The sequence below is a fragment of the Corticium candelabrum genome, chromosome 7 (assembly GCF_963422355.1).
Source record: "Corticium candelabrum chromosome 7, ooCorCand1.1, whole genome shotgun sequence".
Classification (NCBI taxonomy): Eukaryota; Metazoa; Porifera; class Homoscleromorpha; order Homosclerophorida; family Plakinidae; genus Corticium; species Corticium candelabrum.
The window spans coordinates 438,664-459,148 of NC_085091.1; the positions used below are offsets into that span (position 1 = coordinate 438,664).

Below are 20,485 nucleotides of genomic sequence, written 5' to 3' on the forward strand. Positions count from 1 at the left end.
TACAATGCCTGACATGTACCTTGTACCTGCAGCAGCTTTGCTCAGGTATTGGTGCAGGTGCGGGCAACAATACCAAACTCCTATTTATAAATATGGGAAACAATACATTTACCTTAGCAGATGGAAAAATGTATGATGAAAATGTACCAAGAATGTTTGGTAGACAGTAATAACAACAGTAATAACAACAGTGAGACAGTTTGATGACTAAAACTAGAGTCTAAATTACAAGGACAGTACCTGTACAGTGTGTTTGCCTGCACAAACTAAACAACTACCGGTATTTTTTATATAATTGCTGCACCCTCTATCTCATTGTCGATGTTGTCAGAAGTACATATACGCTCATATGCAAGTTCCATAATTCTTTACTCTGACTCATCAACTGCCAACTTCCATTTGACTTCAATTCTGGAACAGACTTTGATAAATTATGCTGATCATTCAGTTTGTCTCCAATTGTAGCACGTTTATACCAACCTTCTACATGTTAATTGCTGCTTGGGTAGTCGATTTCCATTTCGATACCATTTTCATTGTTGGTGACAGTCACAATAATGTTTGTCGCTGGCAATTTGGTTTTTGGATCTATTAGATCAATTTTCTGGGAGCTACTTGAGTATGTTTCCCTCTTGAAAAAATTGCCTTCTTTCAGATCAGAGTTCCAAGCCATGTGGATAAATGAGCCAATTTGAAACTGTGCGCAGTCATGCAGCTCTATTAGTGTCTGCTGAACAAGAGGTTTATCATTCTTTTCTGCTTGAACTATGACCGACTTGATTCCTTCATATTCATTCCGTACAGTAACATAGGTAGCGAATGGGTTTGTTGTCAGACCTGGATTGTGATGACAGAAAAGTCACAGTAAGTGCAAAGACATTCTGATACTGTACAGTACCATAATTAAACTACAATTTGCATGGAAACTACACTCAACCTTTTCTCAATATTGGAGCATCACTCTTGACGTGTTTCGTGACAATCAGCTCCTCACCATTGTTTGCACTAATTGATTGGGATGTCTCAATGGCATCATCATCATGAAACACCGACGCTGTGTACTCTGTGTCAAAAGCAACAGGAAAGGATTTTCTTGTTCCAGTTTGAACATTTAATGTATGCCACACAAGCACATCAGCGTTGGGTTTCGAGTTTGGTGACTCGTGATAGAAGATGAAATGTTCCACTTCTCCACCACTTACGTTGTTTACGACTGTCAAGCTTAAGTCAATTGATGTAGCCATCTATGCTTCTCTCAGTATGTAGTGACCCTTAGTATCAAACAAAAAGTCGTTTCTGCAGCGGCAGTCTTGAGTCCAGCAACCTCTTACAGTTCTGAGAAGTAATTGCCGAGCGTAGCGAGGCTTCTAATCCGGGTCGCACAACAGAAATGGGCGTGGTCCTACATGGGTCTTCATCGAGCTTTTGGTATATATATATATATATATATATATATATATATATATATATATATATATATATATACTAGTATACATGGCCCGTCCTTCGTACGGGCAAGATACTGTAGTGTAAAGATAGGTCTGTGGACACGTCACGTGCAATCTTTGTTGCGAGGTCCCGGATATACTGAATAAATTTGAATCTTGCTCTTCGCGCTTGTTTCGATCGAAATCGACACACTCTCCGTGTAGCGCTTGCTGCAGAATACATGTAGGTAGGATTCGGTGCAAATGCAATCAGAATTTGGAGAGAAACGAAAGCGCTCCAGCAGTAAGTTTCGTCAGCAATAGATATTCGATTGCTCGAAGCTTTGCGAAGGACGACGATGCATACAGTCTACACAGGACTGGTGTGGGCGTGTGTTCGAATAAACTGGAATGTGTAGCGTTTGCGTCATCGAGAAATTTTAAGCGAGCGTCGACCCCTTGAGAGGGGACCCGGTGCATAATATTTTAATTCTTCTACTCAAACCTTCCCCTGTGCGTGCCGAGTGTGCGTGCCGATTTCGGTTGCAAACGGACAAAAGACGTGGCCGCCAAACGCGAACACACACACACACACACACACACACACACACACACACACACACACAGACAATTTGAGCTTTATATATTATATATATATATATATATATATTTTTTTTTTTTTTTTTTTTTTAATAAATAAAATCGATATATATATATATATATATATATATATATATATATATATATATATATATATATATATATATATACTAGTACTACCCGCCCTATGAGCGGTGGCAATCTGGGCGGTGGCAATCTATTGTTGTACGCCACTTCTGCAAAGAATACGCACCTTCCGTGACACACAGACGCATGCACGCACGCAAAAGCGGCCCGGTGAGCCGGCGCATCTTGCACTTCTGGGAATTAGAGGATGGCGTACAGTGGCTGGAGAGCGCACGTCACATCCGCATACTTGGTTAATTGATTGAGCAAACAAACTCCGCTCATCTCATTTCAGAACGCCAAAGTCTCGTTTCTGGCCGAGATCCGACTCAACCGTTCGTCTTGGACGGCTAAACTCGACTGGGCAGGGCTGTCGCGTTTCACGACGATCGGAGACCGGCGTCGTGTCGATCGCCGCATTACAGACATCCATCTAGGCAGGCGGAAGCGTGGGTTGGCGGGCTGTGGGTTTGTTTGCATGCAGCACAATTATTGCAGCGCATTCATTGTAACAGAACCGTTGTGTAAATCTAAGTTTCAACGTAATTAATTCATTAAACTGGCGGTTAAGCTAACAGCGTCAGCTGACTGGACGGGCCGGCTAGCCGTTGTAGCATGTCGATTCGTTGACACTTCTTGGTTGGCGTCGCTCCAGTTACTGTCTACACAGACAAAATGTAGACACACGCATACTATAGCCTAGACTCTACTATCCTAAACTGCAGCCGGCACATCTTGCATTTTCTCTTCCCACATTACATGCCTCTGCAGACGCCGTAGCCGACGCTACCGTCACAGACCGTGAGTACAGCACAGACCAGTTCACGTCACACCCGCATACTCGGCACTTCCGCGAAGACACATTCGCGTAGCAATCTAATTTTAGGTTAATTTTAGCCGCCAAAGCAATCCGACGCGACCATTCGTCTCAAACTACGCATTTTCCAGCATCCCCATCTCAGATAGGCTCGAGTGTCCAGCCGGTCACTCCCCTGCGGCGGAGAAAGGCCGGCTGAAGATACTCGCCACTCAAACAAACTGCCTACTCTCTATCCTCCAATCAGAGTGCCGCTCAATGTTTGTGCATTCTCGATAGGGATGCACGTCGCTATTGGCTCTTTGTTAATGTAATTTCGTTCTGACGCAAGTGCGTGTAGTCTCGACACGCGCCATCCAAGTCTACAAACAACAGGTCGACTCTTTCCAGCTCTTCTCGTTGTCTGTTTCTCGTTCTAAGAGCGTTAGACTCAAAGTTTACCACAGAAGCCAACCAAAGGTCGACCGCAATGTACGCAAATCATAGCTCTGCACGTCGCCCTACGTTGAGTGCAAATACCACGCTTTGTAGATGGTCTACTCGTTCAATGCATGCAACATACGACACCCTAAGCTACTAGAAGTTGTTTTGCATGCGCTGCCTATTCCTCCAAGTACAAAACGGAAGACAAAGGAGAAGACGACATGCAGGTGTAGCTCACACGCTAACGAAATGTGATATTAGACGGTAAAAGCAATTGACTACTCAGTTACATTGCCATTAGTAGAGAGCCAATAGCGACGGGCATTGCTATCAGCAGTTATCTATATATATAAAGAAGAGGTGTCTGACTGTCTGTGTGTCCGTCCGTACGAGCGTTTCTCAAAGACGGCGAGTCCGATCTCGGCCGAACTTGGCTCGCGCACGCCGAATTCATTCGGGTCAAAAGTGAAACTGTGGTCGTCTTTCTGACTTCTCCCACGACGACGCCATTTCCCGCCGATCGTACTCGCTTCCGCTCGCGCGCGAATATCTCCGGAACGGCGCATCGTATCTCCACCGAATTTAGACTGCCCGTTCCCGACGTCAGACGGTGCGCGCGGAGCATGTCGTTTATTGCGGGCGACGCTGGGAAACGGAAAATATATTTGCTGATATCCGGGTCTTGAAAAATAGGCCTACAGTCGTTTGCCAGTCTACGAGGGTCGAAGAGCTGCCGCGTTTGATGCACCTGTTCTCCGAAACGCCAGCAACGTCTTCGGAGAGACGACGTTCAACGGGACTGTCGAAATGACGAGAGTCGGTACGAGTCGTGACTTCGCGTTAGATACGGCCGTCGAAGAACTGCTGTGTTTGATGCACCTGTTCCCCGAAACGCCAGCAACGTCTTCGAACAGACGACGTTCAACGGGACTGTCGAAATGGCGAGAGTCGGCATTCGTTATATGCGGGGAACGACTTATCCGGGTAAGTATTGCACGTGACTTGCACGTTACCGGATTCACATCGAAATTATAGATGCCAGTATCGATACATCTTTTCTCCGCAACGGGACCGTGGAAATGGCTTCAACGGGATCAATAATCCAATCAACGGGATTTTTTGAAACTGGACACGTGTCGAATAGATGCCAAGTTCGATACACCTGTTCCTCGCAACGGCAGCAACGTCCAATCGAAATGGTTTCAACCAATCGCTAATCCAATCAACGGGATTTTGGAAACGGCAATTGAACGGGATCTAACTATGAATGAGAATTCTGTCTGGCTGCTACTAAACGGTAAAAGCACTTACACCACGGCTAAGTAGTGACAGTAAACGGTTCTCTATACAAACTGTACGTGACCTGGCTACACCCCCTCTGCCTCTCCAACCATCAAACGCATTTTTAGATACTTTCTGCTATAATCTCTACCTCTAAAGGCGACCTGTCTCTTTTCCACTTCCGTGTTGTATTGGCTCTATGACAAACGTGTGTGTCAACTGCGGCGCTATGAAGTGGACTATTCACACGTCCCGTACTATACAGTATGATCAATCCTTTACTACAATGTGCTGCATCTAACACTGTTGATAGTCAATGTTTGCCGATATCAATTTCCGTGTCAGTAAATACCATACCACTGTTGTTACAACGGAACTGAGTGCATACATAGACTGTACATTTCAATTGTCTTGATCACTGTACTGTATTTGTACTGACACTCACGCACTGATTCTATACACCACGGAAGACTGACGCTCTATTGCTATAGACACACGGAACTACTCTGAACGCGGAAGACAGACTCTAACAATGCAATTGCCCTACGGCTATCTTATACATGTTATCATAACTCCACCTCTAACTAATTAGTGCACACAATAGACCACAGTCCTCCCTCCTTAGTCTTGTCTGTATCTAGCAGGAGGTCTCCTGTTGGATCTCGCCGGATATCTTCTTTCTGCTCCGGGTGATAACTCGGCTGTTGCCGTCATTGGTGTCTCCTGGCTCGATTCACCTAGTTCAGCTGTTGTGTTCTTTTCAACTGCTGCTTTATCTCGCTGTGTGCCTTGATCCAGGGCCACTGAAATTGCTGTTCCTTCTGTCTCTGCAACTTGTGGCATACTCCTCTCATCTCTGGATCTTAGTTGGTCCACATGTACATATCCAGTACTTCCTCCGACATTGACCAAGTAGTTTGTAGGACCCAGTTTCGGAACTATAGTACCACCTAAGCACTTCCCTCTACTGTCCTGTCTCGGGTTCCAGACACTTACAGTCGATCCTGGTTCGAGGTCTCTCGCTCGAAAAGTAGCATCTTCATATTGATCAGTCTGCAGATCTCGGATCTAGTTTTCTGTTTCAGGTCGTAAAAGAGTTAGTCTAGTTCGCAATTCTCTCTTCAACATCGGCTCCGCCGAAGCCTTCCCTGTTGTCGTGTTTGGTGTCGTTCGATACCGCAGTAAGAATGATGATACCTGACGACTGATGAATCTCCCGGTTGGCCGACTCTTCAAACTTTTCTTGAGCTCTTGGACCAGTCTTTCAGCCTGTCCATTGGATGATGGATGATAAGGAGGTGATAACTAATGTCGAATGTCATTGGCTTTCATGAACATCTAAAATTCATGTGACCTAAATTGGGGCCCGTTATCCGTCACAACCTCCGAGGTAAGCCGTGATAACTGAAGGTCCGTCTCATCGCATTTATGGTCTGCTCTGTGGTGACATGAGTGCCCAACTCGTGTACTTCTGGCCACTTCGAGAAAGCATCGATCATCAGCAATTACTGTCTTCCGGAAAGTTTCGCGACGTCAGCATGTACCTTCTCCCAAGGCATCGCTGGGTAGATCCATGGGTAAGATGGTAAGACTCGTGCTGGCCTTCCTTTTTGACTCTGACATCTCTCACATCTCTTAGCTAAGTCTTCCAAATCTCTGTCAAGATTGGGCCACCAGATGAAGCTCCTCGCTAAAGCCTTCATCCTGACTACTCCAAGGTGCTCATCATGAATTTCTTCTGCCACCACCGTACGTAATGCCCTTGGTATAATTACTCTACTCCCCCAGAGTAGGCATCCATTATCGATTGACAACTCTGTGGATCGTCTGGCGTAAGGCTCTAAACGCGGATCCCCTGAAGTTCTCCATCCACTTCTGGTATATTCATAAGCCTTTCTCAGTATCGGATCTCTCTAGGTTTCTCTGGCTATTTCGGTTGCCGTCACTGGCAACTGATCGCAGTAGTCCACGTGGTAAATCTCCTCATTTGAGTCAAGCACTTGCATAGGTATAGGAAATCTAGTCAACAAATCTGCTTCCTTGTTGTCTACTCCTGACTTGAACTCCAGCTTGTAGTTGTATGCACTGAGAAGCAGAGCCCGTCGTTGTAACCGGGTTACTGCCAAAGTTGGGACGCCTTCATATCGTCCCAAGATCTTTAGAAGGGGTCGATGGTCTGTAAACAACGTAAATTCTCTGCCCACTAGGTACTTGTAAAATTGTTTCACTTCGTATACCAATGCTAATGCCTCTTTTTCCAGTTGGACATACTTCTTCTCCGTTGTCGACAGTGTTCTGGATGCAAAGGCTATCGGTCTCTCCTCGCCATCTGGCATTACGTGTGTCAGACAGGCACTTACCCCATAAGGTGATGCATTACAACTCAGACTCACTGGCCTTTGCAGGTCGTAACGTGTCAAAAATTTTGATTCCCCCAGAAGCTTCTGTTTCCCTTTTTGGAATGCATCTCTTTCCTTAGATCCCCACTTCCACGGTCGATTGTTGCCTAATAACGCATACAAGGAATGCAAGGTCGCTGATAAATTTGGCAAAAACCGCCCGTAGTAATCGAGTAAGCCCAGGAAAGCCTTGAGCTCTGTCACGTTTGTCGGTACCGGCGCATCTCTAATCGCCTGGACCTTAGTCTCCGAGGGCGAGATGCCTTGCTCACTGATAATATGACCCAGGTATTGCACTTGCGGCTGATTGAATTCCCATTTTTCGTGTTTCAGTCTCATACCAGTCTTATCCAATCGTCTCAGCACTGTTAACAACCTCTGCTCATGTTGTTCTTCATTTTTGCCAACTACTAATATGTCGTCCAAATAGCAGATGACACCAGGAATTCCTGACAAGAGGTTGTCCATAGTTTGCTGCAAAATTCCAGGCGTTGAACATATTCCGAAAGGCTTCCGATTAAACGTGAATAAACTCTTGTTCGTATTAATCGTCAAATAATGTTGGCTATCAGGGGCAACACACATCCGCGGGTACGCCTGTTTCAGATCCTGTTTCAGGTTGCCAACAAATCCTGGGGTTCGCCATTAGAAAACCTCCCATATCTAAATATGGGTTTATCGTGACCGTGTAGTCTCCAAACAGTCTCACTGTACCGAATTACAACTACTGGAGTTGCCCAGTCACTCTTCTCTACTGGTCGTATCACTCCCTCGCGTTGCATGCGATCTAGTTCCTGATTGACCTTTTCTTGTAGAGCGTACAGCACCGGTCGAGGCCTGTGGAATCTCGGGTTAGCCTCCGCTGTCAGTGTAATTCTTGCCTCATGCCCTTGTACGGTACCCACGCCGGGACCAAATAATCTTAGAAACTTCTCCTTGGAGTCAAACATTTGGCGTGCCTCAACACTAAACAGAGATCCCCAATCGAGCCGGATCTTACTTAATCAGTTCCTCCCCAGAATGGTTGGTTTACCCCGTACATCCACTACTATAATTTTAGCAGTAGCATGCTGCTCAACGTATCTCACTGGTACCGTTGCCTCTCCTTTCACCTTGAGGCTTCCACCGCTGTACGTCTTCAATGACACCGTACTTGCATGTAGCTGGACATGGGACAGATACTGCTCATATACACTGATGGGTACTACCGTCACTGTGGCTCCTGTGGCCACCTCCATTGGTATCTGATTGCCGGCTACTTCCAGTGTGATCTTGACTCCGCCCTTTCCAGATTGAGCAAACACCACACTGACAGTATCTTCCTCAATTTGATGAGTGGGTTGTGGCTTGCCTTTCGCTCTGGTACGTACGGCTGCGGTGCCCTTCTTGAGCTCATCTTGTTGAGATCGTTTGCGGCATACTCATACATGTCCCCTGCAGAAATGACACTTCTGAGACTTGAATTTGTATGTACTGGGGTGATGTCCACGCCCCCCACATCTATAGCATTCTCTGCTGTCTAATTGCCTTGCCTTGTAAGCGCCACCTGCTGTGTCACGTTGTACGCTAAACGCCGTTTCGACTTGCTTTGCAGGTGGTCGCCTTATGGTATTCCCCCGTAAAGAATGCTCTCGCAGTTTCAGCGGCTTGTGCAATGTGGACTGCCTTCGTCAAGGTCGGCTCTGATTCGACAAGGATCTTTCTCTGCACAGCGTCGTGATCTAATCCGCACACCAGTTGATCCCTGAGCGCTGTATCCAGGTAGTCTCCGAAATCGCAGTGCTTCGATAGCCTGCGTAGTTCAGCCATATAATTCGCGATCGTCTCACCTTCTCTCTGAAGACGCTGATAAAAATGGAATCTCTTCGCGATCACAACGATACGTGGCTCAAAATGGCTCTTCAACAGCGCAAACAGCTCATCCAGTGACTTGTCTTGTGGCTTCTCTGGCCTCACCAGATTCTTCAAGAGCGTGTATGTCGCAGTACCGACGCAAGTCAAGAAGACTGCTTTCTGCTTGTCTGCGTCCTCCAACCCATTTGCAGCACAGTACAGGACTAAACGCTCTTTGTAATCTTCTACGTCATCAACTCCTGCATTAAATTCTCCCAGCTTACCATGTCTTCCTGTGGCCATCCTCGTCTCCAATTGTACTGTATTTGTACTTACACTCACGCACTGATTCTATACACTATGGAAGACTGACGCTCTATTGCTATAGACACACGGAACTACTTAGTTACTACTCTGAACGCGGAACACAGACTCTAACAATGCAATTGCCCTATGGCTATCTTATACATGTCATCATAGCTTCGCCTCTAACTAATTAGTACACACAATACACCACAATCACGATCGCAAAACGACGACTACCTATACCAGACCTATTGACGTAATCTAAACTACCAGGAAGTTTGCATGTTTACTTCCATAACAGGGTTTCAACAAATCTAGCTAGGACTCGGCAGACGGTCTGAAAACTCCGTTGGACGTGTTACTCACGAACGCAAGGCGCCTACGAATACCGTACAACTAGTAAAAGTTACAGAACACCTACAAACGTAGGCAATCACTTCTAATTGCTGAGCAATCTTGAGCCATCTGCTTTAGCTTCCAAGCTGTGGTCAGTGATGACGCAGGAACATGTACACAATTACTGGTATGACATTGTTAGTGTCACGCCCGCAGAAAAGGTCTATTATGGAGCACGGAGATAACGGTAATTTGCATGTTACCACATCCGGGCTCTCTAGTCCTAGTTCGTTTTCGAATCTTGTTTCTTACTAACCGAGAAATGACTACATCTAGCATCGTGACAATACTAAACAAGATAGAGCTGATTGGTGTGGATGCCATTCATTTCATCTTCTTTCAAGAGCCTGTCAATCTAGAACCCAACGTCGACGTGATTGTGTGGCGCACACTAAATATTCAAGCTGGAGGAAAAGGAAAACTTTCTGTTGCTCTAGACACAGAGTATACAGCGACAGTGACACACGGAGGCGACAGTACGGAGACATCTAAAGCAATTCTTGCAAAACATGGTGACTTCCTGATTGTGAAAAAAGACGTCGAGATAGTGACGCTCCAATGCTAGGTTGAGTGATAGATTGTAGTGTATAATATGCTATACTATCAGAAATATAGGTTTTTATTCTATTCATAGATTTGAAGACAGACTCACCAGACGGATCGCCCAACTATGTCACTGTAGAGAATGAATATGAAGGAAACAAGCAAGTTTTGATTCAAGCGAAAAGGAATATGCTAAACCTTTCATTCAGCAGACAATGATAGTGCTGAATGCCCATGTACAATTTCAAATTGGCTCATTCATCTCCATTGCTTGGAACACTAGTGAGCTGAAACAGGGTGATACTTTCAAAAGTGGTGCATAGTCAAATAGCTCTAAGAAAATCAATCTGATAGACTCAATTACCCACTTGCTAGAGACAACATTGTCGTGACAGTCAGCAACAAGGGAAATGCTATTGAAGTCACAATCAACTAACCAAGCAGCTATTTATAATACTTTGACTTGTACCTAAGCTGACCATGTGACTGGACATTGTAAGAAGTAGAACTGATAGTTTCAAACTAATGAAATGATTTGTGGCAGCATATACACATAAACATGAAATCGACGAGCATTTTGAACAAAGGTGGCTGCTGCTTGAATCAGAGACTTGATTTGTATATGCACGAGCTGGTATATGAATAACATATATGAAGAATGAAGACTTGAGAACTTGAACTGTGGCTTAGAATGCAAGTGCAGGTTTGCTCCTTAATGTTTGAAGTAGAGTTATAAACTTAAGAAATAGTTTTCAATTTGATTTTAAATAAGCTAGCTGTTAATGCCAGTCTAGATCTACTCTTGAACATTGCATGTGAATATATAATACGTTGAGTTTGCCATATTCGGTTATTATCAAACCACTACACTCCAATGGAAGCACAAGACTGGATAGCGTATGTTCGTGTATACTCGGAAAGTCTAGAGAATGCATGGCAATGGCTGACAGGTATACATTTGATCAAAGCGATGTACTTTAGTCGTACAGCTTTCCAAAACAGAAACAGATACGAGCACTTGCGTGTGTACAATACAGAATTTCGTCCCCAACATACCATATTAGCTAGAGATGCAAGCTGTTAGTACAAATATATGTATCAGAATAGACTAACCAAATGTTGATAAAGGAGACAACTATGATACCAGTAATTGTGTACAAGTAAGTGCGTCGTAACTGACCGCCGCTTGGAAGCTAAAGCGGATGGCTCAAGATTGCTCAGCAATTAGAAGTGATTGCCTACGTTTGTAGGTGTTCTGTAGCTTTTATTACTTCTCAGAACTGTAAGAGGTTGCTGGACTCAAGACTGCCGCTGCAGAAACGAGTGTTTTGTGTGATACTAATGGTCACTACATACTGAGAGAAGCATAGATGGCTATATCAATTGACTTGACAGTCGTAAACAACGCAAGTGGTGGAGAAGTCGAACATTTCATCTTCTATCACGAGTCACCAAACTCGAAACCCAACGCTGATGTGCTTGTGTGGCATACACTAAATGTTCAAACTGGAACAAGAAAATCCTTTCCCGTTGCTTTTGACACAGAGTACACAGCGTCGGTGTTTCATGATGATAATGCCATTGAGACATCTCAAGCAATTAGTGCAAACAATGGTGAGGAGCTGATTGTCACAAAACACATCAAGAGTGATGCTCCAATATTGAGAAAAGGTTGAGTGTAGTTTCCATGCAAATTGTAGTTTAAGTATGGTACAGTATCAGAATGTCCCGTTTACACGAAGGATCCAGACTAAGAGATGCACAGGTCCGACAACAAATCCATTCTCTACCTATGTTACTGTACGGAATGAATATGAAGGAATCAAGTCGGTCATAGTTCAAGCAGAAAAGAATGATAAACCTCTTGTTCAGCAGACACTAATAGAGCTGCATGACCGCGCACAGTTTCAAAATTGGCTCATTTATCCACATGGCTTGGAACTCTGATCTGAAAGAAGGCAATTTTTTCAAGAGGGAAACATACTCAAGTAGCTCCCAGAAAATTGATCTAATAGATCCAAAAACCAAATTGCCAGCGACAAACATTATTGTGACAGTCACCAACAACGAAAATGGTATCGAAATGGAAATCGACTACCCAAGCAGCAATTAACATGTAGAAGGTTGGTATAAACGTGCTACAATTGGAGACAAACTGAATGATCAGCATAATTTATCAAAGTCTGTTCCAGAATTGAAGTCAAATGGAAGTTGGCAGCTGATGAGTCAGAGTAAAGAATTATGGAACTTGCATATGAGCGTATATGTACTTCTGACAACATCGACAATGAGATAGAGGGTGCAGCAATTATACAAAAATACCGGTAGTTGTTTAGCTTGTGCAGGCAAACACACTGTACATGTGCTGTACTTGTAATTTAGACTCTAGTATTCATCAAACTGTCTCACTGTTGTTATTACCATCTGATCAAACACTCTTGGTTCATTAAATTTTCTCATCATACATTTTTCCATCTGCCATTATGGCAATAGGAGTATAACAATCAGAGAGAAGGGAATTACACACAAGACTGTGACGTGTCAGTGAATTGCAAGTGAGTGATTTAGGCGAAGTGTAGAGAGTTTTGTTTTAGTTGGTTTGATCGAACAATGGCGCATTTCTGTTGCTGCCGAAGATGCTACTGGATGCTCGTCGTACTGTTTCCATGATGCCAGAGCAAAAGTAACCAAGTAACGTTGACAGGCTCTGTGAGTGTTGGTTTACTGCACTAGCTCACATAACCCACATGGTCTGGATCAGTGTACAGCGGAGATGCATGCTAACAGCTTGCATGGTTGTATTGCTGTCCTTTGATATAGACTCGTGGAGTGCGCACGAGGAGAGGGCTGGGTACGAGTCTACTTTTGATATCCAATTTTGTTTATGCAAAATGTACTGATAGTCTCGCGTAGCCAAACTAATGTATTGATTGTATAGCAAATTTAGAGTACTCGGTATCACACCATAGTCTCGTGTAGCCAGACCCTTCCCGCCTACATACTGCTGGCTACGAGCGAACTTTTTTGGGGGCTCGGTTGGGGCACATCCCGGATGTCAAATCCCGGATATATTGGACTTGCACGTGCACGGTGGATAATTCACGTGCACGCATGGTCCACGCTCGCGTGAATGATGATTTAAGTGTGTTGCTAGGCTAACAAGTCGTATGACTTGCGCTTTCTCTGCGAGCAGTTATCGCAGTGGGTGAGCCGCAGCGGTTATTGAAAAGAGAGCCCGGAGCCCCAATACGGTCACTAGACTCTAGAAACGACCTAGTTAGAGGACTATCGTGGAGAGTTTATAGAGATAAGTTGCCCTTTGTAGATGTGCATACTAGTGTTTTGCCATCTCGCTGAAGGAATTACGTTCTATGTTATATACTTAGGTGTCTGTTTGTTTTTGAAGTGTCTATGTGTATGTGTGTGCTTGTATGTATATTTCTCTCATTCGTGAGAGGCTGTACCTGTTGGTACGAAGCGAAATATATTATTATTATTAATACGGGGAATGGTGGTTGCTACACGCCGTGTTCTTTGCAGAAATCGACTTTCTCGAGAAACTGTTTGCTCCAGAAAAGATTTTTACGTGATGCAGTGATCATCATACAAAACGGCAAAGGTTTGTACATTTTGTTAATTAATTAATATTAATTAATTAATTAGAATAAAGTATGGATTAAATTTAAGCACACAAATTTAGGTATTTATGTTAGTATTTTGTTTTTAAACTGAACCCTAAATGTGATTTCAACTGGTATTAAATTAACTAATTGTTTAGAATTTAATTTATATAGTTTGATGTTTAATTTTAATTTAAATATTTGTTACGGACCAAACAAGATAAACGAGGCTACACAATTCTTTTGATTGGATAGGGATTTTGTACATTTCACAAATGTTCTGAAATTTTAGGAACATGCTGTACGTACCAGTATTATGAACATTAACCAAAACCAATTGTTGATATCTATAGTACAAATGTGCTGTATCTTTGACAATAAGTGTACTGTGGTAGCATCTGCCATTGTTATACTGTTACAGTACACACTCATATCACTGTTACAAACATAAACACAAACAGTAGCAGCTAACTAAGCTTCCTGTCAACGTAACAAGCACTGTTTAATTAAAGTTGTTCAATATTAAAATGCATATGAATACTGTTTCTTGCCAAATCTTTAAATGTTTGCATGAAACAGGGGCGTCCGACTGTAATTTTTATTTTGCCAAACGATCAGTTATTTGTGCCAATACAAGTAACTCGGATGCTTTCATATTTACGTGACCATTCAAGCTTTCCAATTTCAAGTTGTTAAAGAAATGACGACTAATGTCTCTGTTACCAATATCTTTCCGAGTCACGTAAGCTTGTTGCCAGATAGTTGGCTCTGTCACCAAATTTGGTGACATGGCGACAGTTGGAAACCCCTGATGATCGAAATTTCCAGTACTATTGACAATGTGGTCCTGAACTCTTCTAGTCGGCATATGCAGGAAATGCTTGTAGTTGTAGCAATGGAGCACAGTGTGAAATATGCATACAGTAACTTGTGCCATTTAATTAACACTACCTGTCTCTTCTTATAGTTCTAGCCCAAATGGTGTAAGAATAACAAATTGCTGATCTACAAGCAGTTTGTAAAAGATTGGTCAGATTCTTCTTATTGGATGGTGAAACATTAGACGATGAAACGAGCTCCAGAGACGGAAAGGAGTCTCATGACGTACCTCCTCTTGATGCAATTTCAAGTGTGTTAATTAAAGCCTACATCGTATGGTAAGCTGTTTATCAAGTCTTCCATACATACTGTACACACATACGTGCTTAGATACATACATACATGCATACACTGTGTGCGTGCGTGTGCGTGCATGTGTGTGTGTGTGTGTGTGTGTGTGTGTGTGTGTGTGTGTGTGTGTGTGTGTGTGTGTGTGTGTGTGTGTGTGTGTGTGTGTGTGTGTGTGTGTGTGTGTGTGTGTGTGTGTGTGTGTGTGTGTGTGTGTGTGTGTGTGTGTGTGTGTGTGTGTGTGTGTGTGTGTGTGTGTGTGTGTGTGTGTGTGTGTGTGTGTGTGTGTGTGTGTGTGTGTGTGTGTGTGTGTGTGTGTGTGTGTGTGTGTGTGTGTGTGTGTGTGTGTGTGTGTGTGATTTTCTGGGCAAGGTTAAGGCACATCCCGGATGTCAAACCCCCGGATCTATATTACATGTGCACAGTAGACACGTGCATTGTAGTACTTGTGCACAAATAGCGTGAACATCTGTGTTCGCGACAGAGTTTCGCATTGGACAGTCAGCGTCTGTTGTAGTATGACTTCAAAACTGCCTCGTGTTTTAGATTCGTTCTGCAAAAGGGAGGTAGGCATCAATAGGTACAGCTTTGAATTGCTTCTGTTCATGAATTAATATTGTACACTTGCATAGAGAACCATTAATCTTCTGAACAGACGAGACTGTGCTGCATTTGACTTCCCAAATGTCAATACAGAAGAGGAATGATCGTCAACGTTCCTGTAACGACCCAGTTCAGTTTTCCACACACAAGCATGATGATGCCTAGCGAGTCAGCTTGTAGAAACCTATCTAGCCAACTTCGAGAACTACTGAGTCGTCACCAGACAAATCAAGACGACACCTACGCTGCAGGCTTCCTTTCTGGAATTTACGACAATCACGGGATTCATGAGTTTGCAGCAAAGCGTGAAGCCAAAGAAATTGCATTTCAGGTACTGACTATTAGTCATAGAAACTGGGATAGTGTTATACCTGTTTAATTTATTGTTTACCAAGTTTTAAAAGTACATATAGTCTGCTACTCTTAGAACATTGCATCCGTTTCTGTATGGTTGAGGAAATGATTGGTGGGGGGAGGGGGGGGTTTACAGTACATACACGTAGGTACATTTGTGTGTCAAAACCTGATACTCTTAGAGTCTATGTCATCATCTACATGATAGCTGTACAACAGAAACTTCAACAGGTACTCCTAGGCATTGTTTGTAAATTATGAAAATAGATGCTGTTCTCAGTAAGAGAGGTTACAGGTGTTCAAACCTGAAATATATTTTCCACTCTGCAATGGGGTAATGTCATGTGTTATGGTAAGCAAATATCTCCCACTAGCAACACGTGAACTAATGAATAGAACAGCAGTTGCAGGCATGTACCTATGGGGTTCAGGGGGGAGTCAAAATGAACTGACTGACATCAAATGGAGGTCTGCTCGTACCTCTGTACACGACCACTCTGCATGCAATATTTACACCAGATGTAGAAGCTGTAACTGCTGAAGTGCTAGCCAGGGTCCCAAGTTCCAGATGTAGCTAGATCGATGTAAGCAGATTTAGACTCCAGGACTCCTTGGTGCGTACTGTGCAATGTATACATCAGCATTACATTTATACTATTCATATTTACCAATGTCTTCCAATAGACTTGGTAATTAATAAATAGATTCATTAAAACAGAGCATGTTGAACTGACTGGGAGGTCCATTAGAGCACAGAAAGATTCTTAGAACCGACCCATTAAATGTGCCAGGTACACCCCTGAGTTGAATAATCAGACATCAAGGAGAAGAAAGTTGCCCCATTATGAGAGTGGGTTCATGATGCATTGGGTTTTTCTTCAACCAATCACAAGAAATACTTACAAATACAGAATGGCAAACACTTACGCAGAAGCTCTACAGTCTTATTGTTAACAACAATGGCTAACATTTGTAATTGGTCTTATGTCTTGCCTGCATGTCTTGCCTGCGTGTCTTGCCTGCGTGTCTTGCCTGCACCTGAGATAATGCTTGTTGCATCCCAGTCCCCTAAAAAGTGAAAACAAAAGCAGTTAAAAATAACAGTGATTGAGTGATTGTGCATATACGAAACATTTGTACCTTGGTTTTTGCACCGGTTTATTACAAATTCAGAAATAGTCTCAATATTAGGTCTCGATCTGGTCTTTCTTCCTATGATTTTCTTCTATACAACAATGCAAAAGTAGGCACAAATCCTAACTTAATACATACATTCAAAGAAGTCTTATCAAATAAGCCAGCATCTGCAACAGCATGTGGTGATCTAACCAGCCACCAGCTGTCCAAACTAGTTGGCATGCAGTAGATGGTTGACAGACGAAGTGCTTGAGAGTCTGGCCAACCTTTTCAATCGGTCTTCACAAGACTGCCTTTGCCTTGTCCTGTCAGAGTTTCACAAATCCAGGTTGAGAGAATCCATAATGTCAGCTCTTCACGGAAGAAACACCCTTCGACTGATTTTCCTCATAGTGAACGTACAAATCGACGCAGTCACACAAACTGCTGTTGCATCAAATAAACTCATGAGTGGAAATCACTGGACTGTACTTGCTCCTGATGTGACTGCAAAAACTTCCTATTACGGGGATCCCTTGGGCTACCCTGTTCCCACTAATTTATTGGTGGAAACAATGGAAGCATTTACCCACCTTGACAGTGCTCTAGATCAACGAATTGGGATTTTTCAACACGTAGCACCCATGCACAGGCCATTGTTTGATGCCAATGGAAAGCACGTATGCTCAAGGCAGTGCTTGAATTTTCCAGTGCAGACATACTCTTCACTGTGTGGTGTTATTGCCTTCACATTTGCAGCTGTTGCAGCGTTTGTCCAAGTGATATTTGGCAGTATATTTGTTCTCCACAATTGTGCTTCCATAAGGCAAGGCCAAAGCTCAGTTTGTATTCTCACCCGAGTGCTTATGCACACTACCTGAGAAATGTCTTAGGAGTCTGGCTACTCAGTGATAAAATGAATATTCAAAACATCGTAGACAAGTCTGTATTTGAAGGTAGCAACTCTCTCCTACACACTACACCGAGCAGACAAATTAGAAGTTACAGACTTAGCCTTACTTTGAAACAGACCACCAAAGTAGCATGTTCAAGCACAAGTTACATGTCATTCCCAACTATAGCCAACCAAAGTACAGCTACTACTCATGTTGAGGCGACCAGTCTGAGTGATGGTGATTCTACGGCAATCAAATGAACAGTACCAACAGTTCAAACAGAGAGGCAAAAGTACTGTGTCCACTAACTCCACTGTTGTAGATGAAGAAGCTAAGCCGAATCCAACAATTGAGACAAACAATGGAAACATTGCAAACAGACCGGCAAACCATATCAGTGACAAAGAGGCTCTGCCAGCTCATATCATTCCGGTAGACTATGAATACGTTATTGAAAATTATGTCAAACACACCCCAGAGTCATTTCTAGGTGCTGAAAAGCACAGTTTTACTTTGAGGGCATGGACGAATGTACACAATCAGAGTGGTGCAGTGAAATGGATAGAAGACTTTCAAAACTCTCCAAGACAAACTATTGTATCACAAGAGGCAGCCACATATCTGGTACCAAAATCCTCTTCAAGACTATCCGACACTGTCACCATAAGCGGAAAAGACCAACAGTGTTGCAACTCTCAAAACAAAGTAACTGCAGAACAAAAGATTTTCCAAAAAAATCTACTAGAGACAAGAAGACAAACTGTCCCAGCACACTCATACGTCTCTACCCCATTGACAACCAGAAAATTTCAAGTCATCCAAACCATCGATGTCTTGTTGACCTGCACTACGTTTATAATCATCCTGTTGACAGCGGTCATGTATTGAGTTTTAGACCTGTTGCTGATGCTGTCAAGCAAGAATACTTAACACTGTTCGAGACAGGAAATTCAGCAGCTGCCTCTAGGCATGAATATACAAAGCAGTTGCAACTCAAACATGATGTTCCAACTTTAGAACACATTCTTGCAGACAGGTCAGTTAACCCAAACTGCCAAGACATTCAACGTCTGTTTAGAAAGTGGAGGGAAAACCACATTGGCCCAGAGAATGGCGAAGAAATGTTTAGCCGACTGACACTCGAAGTGTCAGAGTACAACAAAGTACATGCCAATGATGGAGGCAAAGCTTTTATACAAAGATACCGGTCTGCTGTCAGAAAATTAGATGCCAACAAGAAAGAACTGCATGATCAGAGTCTACAACCACCTACAGCTAAGATGAAAAGACCATCTGCTAATATCCCATTTATCCTAGCAATTGTGACACCAATAATGGCCAGAGCCCACCACATGGCACAGCAAAGTGGTGAACTAGTTTATTGCGATTCAACTGCTAGTCTCGACAACCTTAACACTGCCGTTTTCATCCTCAGCTGTAGCACTTCAGCTGGAGCAATACCTCTAGGAGCCGTAATGACATCGAGAGAAGATACTGAAACCCTCGTCTCTGCATTCATGGCACTCAGCAATATCATGCCTGACTGTGCTTTCTTTGGCAGAGGCAAAGCAGTTGGACCATTGACTTTTCTTACAGACGACTGTGCCAGCGAGAGAAAAGCACTAAAGTTGACATGGCCACAAGCACAACTGCACCGTTGTGTATTCCATTTCTTGCAGAGTATGTGGCGATGGCTATGGAGTAGCAAATCTTTAGTTTCAAGCAAGGACAGAGTTTCATGCATGCTGCTCACAAAACGTCTAGTTTATGCCAATTCAGGAGAAGCCTTAAATAACATCAAAGTTGAAATTGAGCAATGTCAATTGTTGCAATACAAAAAGAGAATTGAAGATTACTGGACCAGAAAAACAGAGTGGGCTTTGTGTCTACGAAAGAACTTTCCAACTCGAGGTAATTATACAAAAACTATGCTGAAGCAAGCATTAGAATTACAAAAGACATTCTATTTCAAAGAGCTAAAGCTTGAAACACCATTGAAATGTTTCGAGTAGTTACAAATATTCTAGAGTTGTACTACCGACGGAGACTTTTATCTGTTTCTAGCAACAGGCTGGACCATTTTGTGTTCCTCAGATATACAGTTGCTGGGGTGAAAGCTGTTACCATTCCCTTTGATGAAATTACATCCACTGATGATCCAGACGTATTTATTGTCCACAGTCAGTCAAGCAGTGATGTTAGGTGGACAGTTGATCTTAAACTAGGAGAGTGCTCGTGCCCTGTTGGCTACAATGGTCAGCCTTGCAAACACCAACTTGCAGCTGCAGAAAAATACAAATGCTATACAGTAAACAACATTCCCACATGTTCTCCCAAAGGACGCCAAATTTTTGCAGCTATTGCCATGGGAAAGCAGTGTCAGGACATTAGCTTTTACAGTAGCGTCCATCAAAAGGCTGATGAAGAGCATCTGAGCTCACTTTCTCTTCAAGTAAACTGGGCTGATGAAGATATCAAACAAATTTGGGAGGATGAAATACCCATGATCCAAGACACAACTCAGTCCACTAACACTGTATCTCATGAGTGTCCAGATTCTTCTCCATGCAATACTAGA

General features: G+C 43.2%; 3 protein-coding genes and 1 long non-coding RNA gene across 6 annotated transcripts in view; 2 read left to right on the forward strand and 2 right to left on the reverse strand.

Moving 5' to 3' along the window:
• LOC134182031 (uncharacterized) overlaps positions 1-170 on the forward strand; it is a 3,057-nt gene extending 2,887 nt beyond the window's left edge. The window contains exon 7 of the mRNA XM_062649350.1: positions 1-170. This exon is cut by the window's left edge and continues 169 nt beyond it. Coding sequence (XP_062505334.1) covers positions 1-170 — 170 coding nt within the window.
• LOC134182032 (uncharacterized) overlaps positions 1-1,364 on the reverse strand; it is a 1,369-nt gene extending 5 nt beyond the window's left edge. Inside the window, exons 1-3 of one of the 2 annotated variants that reach the window (XM_062649352.1) lie at positions 938-1,364; positions 481-837; positions 1-411 (exon numbers count right to left, since the gene is read on the reverse strand). In XM_062649352.1, coding sequence (XP_062505336.1) covers positions 491-837; positions 938-1,244 — 654 coding nt within the window. In that variant the 5' untranslated portion in view covers positions 1,245-1,364 and the 3' untranslated portion in view covers positions 1-411; positions 481-490. Of the gene's footprint in view, positions 838-937 lie in introns of both variants that reach the window. The other variant, XM_062649351.1, reaches the window with a different exon arrangement.
• Positions 1,365-5,295: 3,931 nt separating this feature from the next.
• On the reverse strand, positions 5,296-6,377 carry LOC134182377 (uncharacterized). Its single transcript, XM_062649774.1, has 3 exons — positions 6,219-6,377; positions 5,872-5,979; positions 5,296-5,727 (listed from the first exon to the last, which is right to left on the reverse strand). Exons 1-3 carry the CDS (start codon positions 6,375-6,377, stop codon positions 5,296-5,298), a joined length of 699 nt encoding a protein of 232 aa, XP_062505758.1.
• A 6,889-nt stretch (positions 6,378-13,266) lies between these two features.
• LOC134182317 (uncharacterized) lies at positions 13,267-16,009 on the forward strand. Of its 2 annotated transcripts, none has more exons than XR_009970314.1 (4): positions 13,267-13,770; positions 14,739-14,928; positions 15,485-15,518; positions 15,571-16,009. It is a non-coding gene; the product is annotated as an uncharacterized LOC134182317 (long non-coding RNA). The 2 variants fall into 2 exon arrangements; XR_009970313.1 differs by having other exon boundaries at positions 15,485-15,504.
• Positions 16,010-20,485: the final 4,476 nt, after the last annotated feature.

Bases quoted from the DNA above. Each gene is read 5' to 3' on its own strand.
- LOC134182377 (XM_062649774.1), bottom strand. From the start codon at position 6,377: ATGAAGGCTTTAGCGAGGAGCTTCATCTGGTGGCCCAATCTTGACAGA. The intron at 5,980-6,218 runs GTACATGCTGAC...ATTCGACATTAG, and splicing joins CAGCGATGCCTTGGGAGAAG to TTATCACCTCCTTATCATCC. The intron at 5,728-5,871 runs GTATCATCATTC...CGAGATCTGCAG, and splicing joins GGAGATTCATCAGTCGTCAG to ACTGATCAATATGAAGATGC.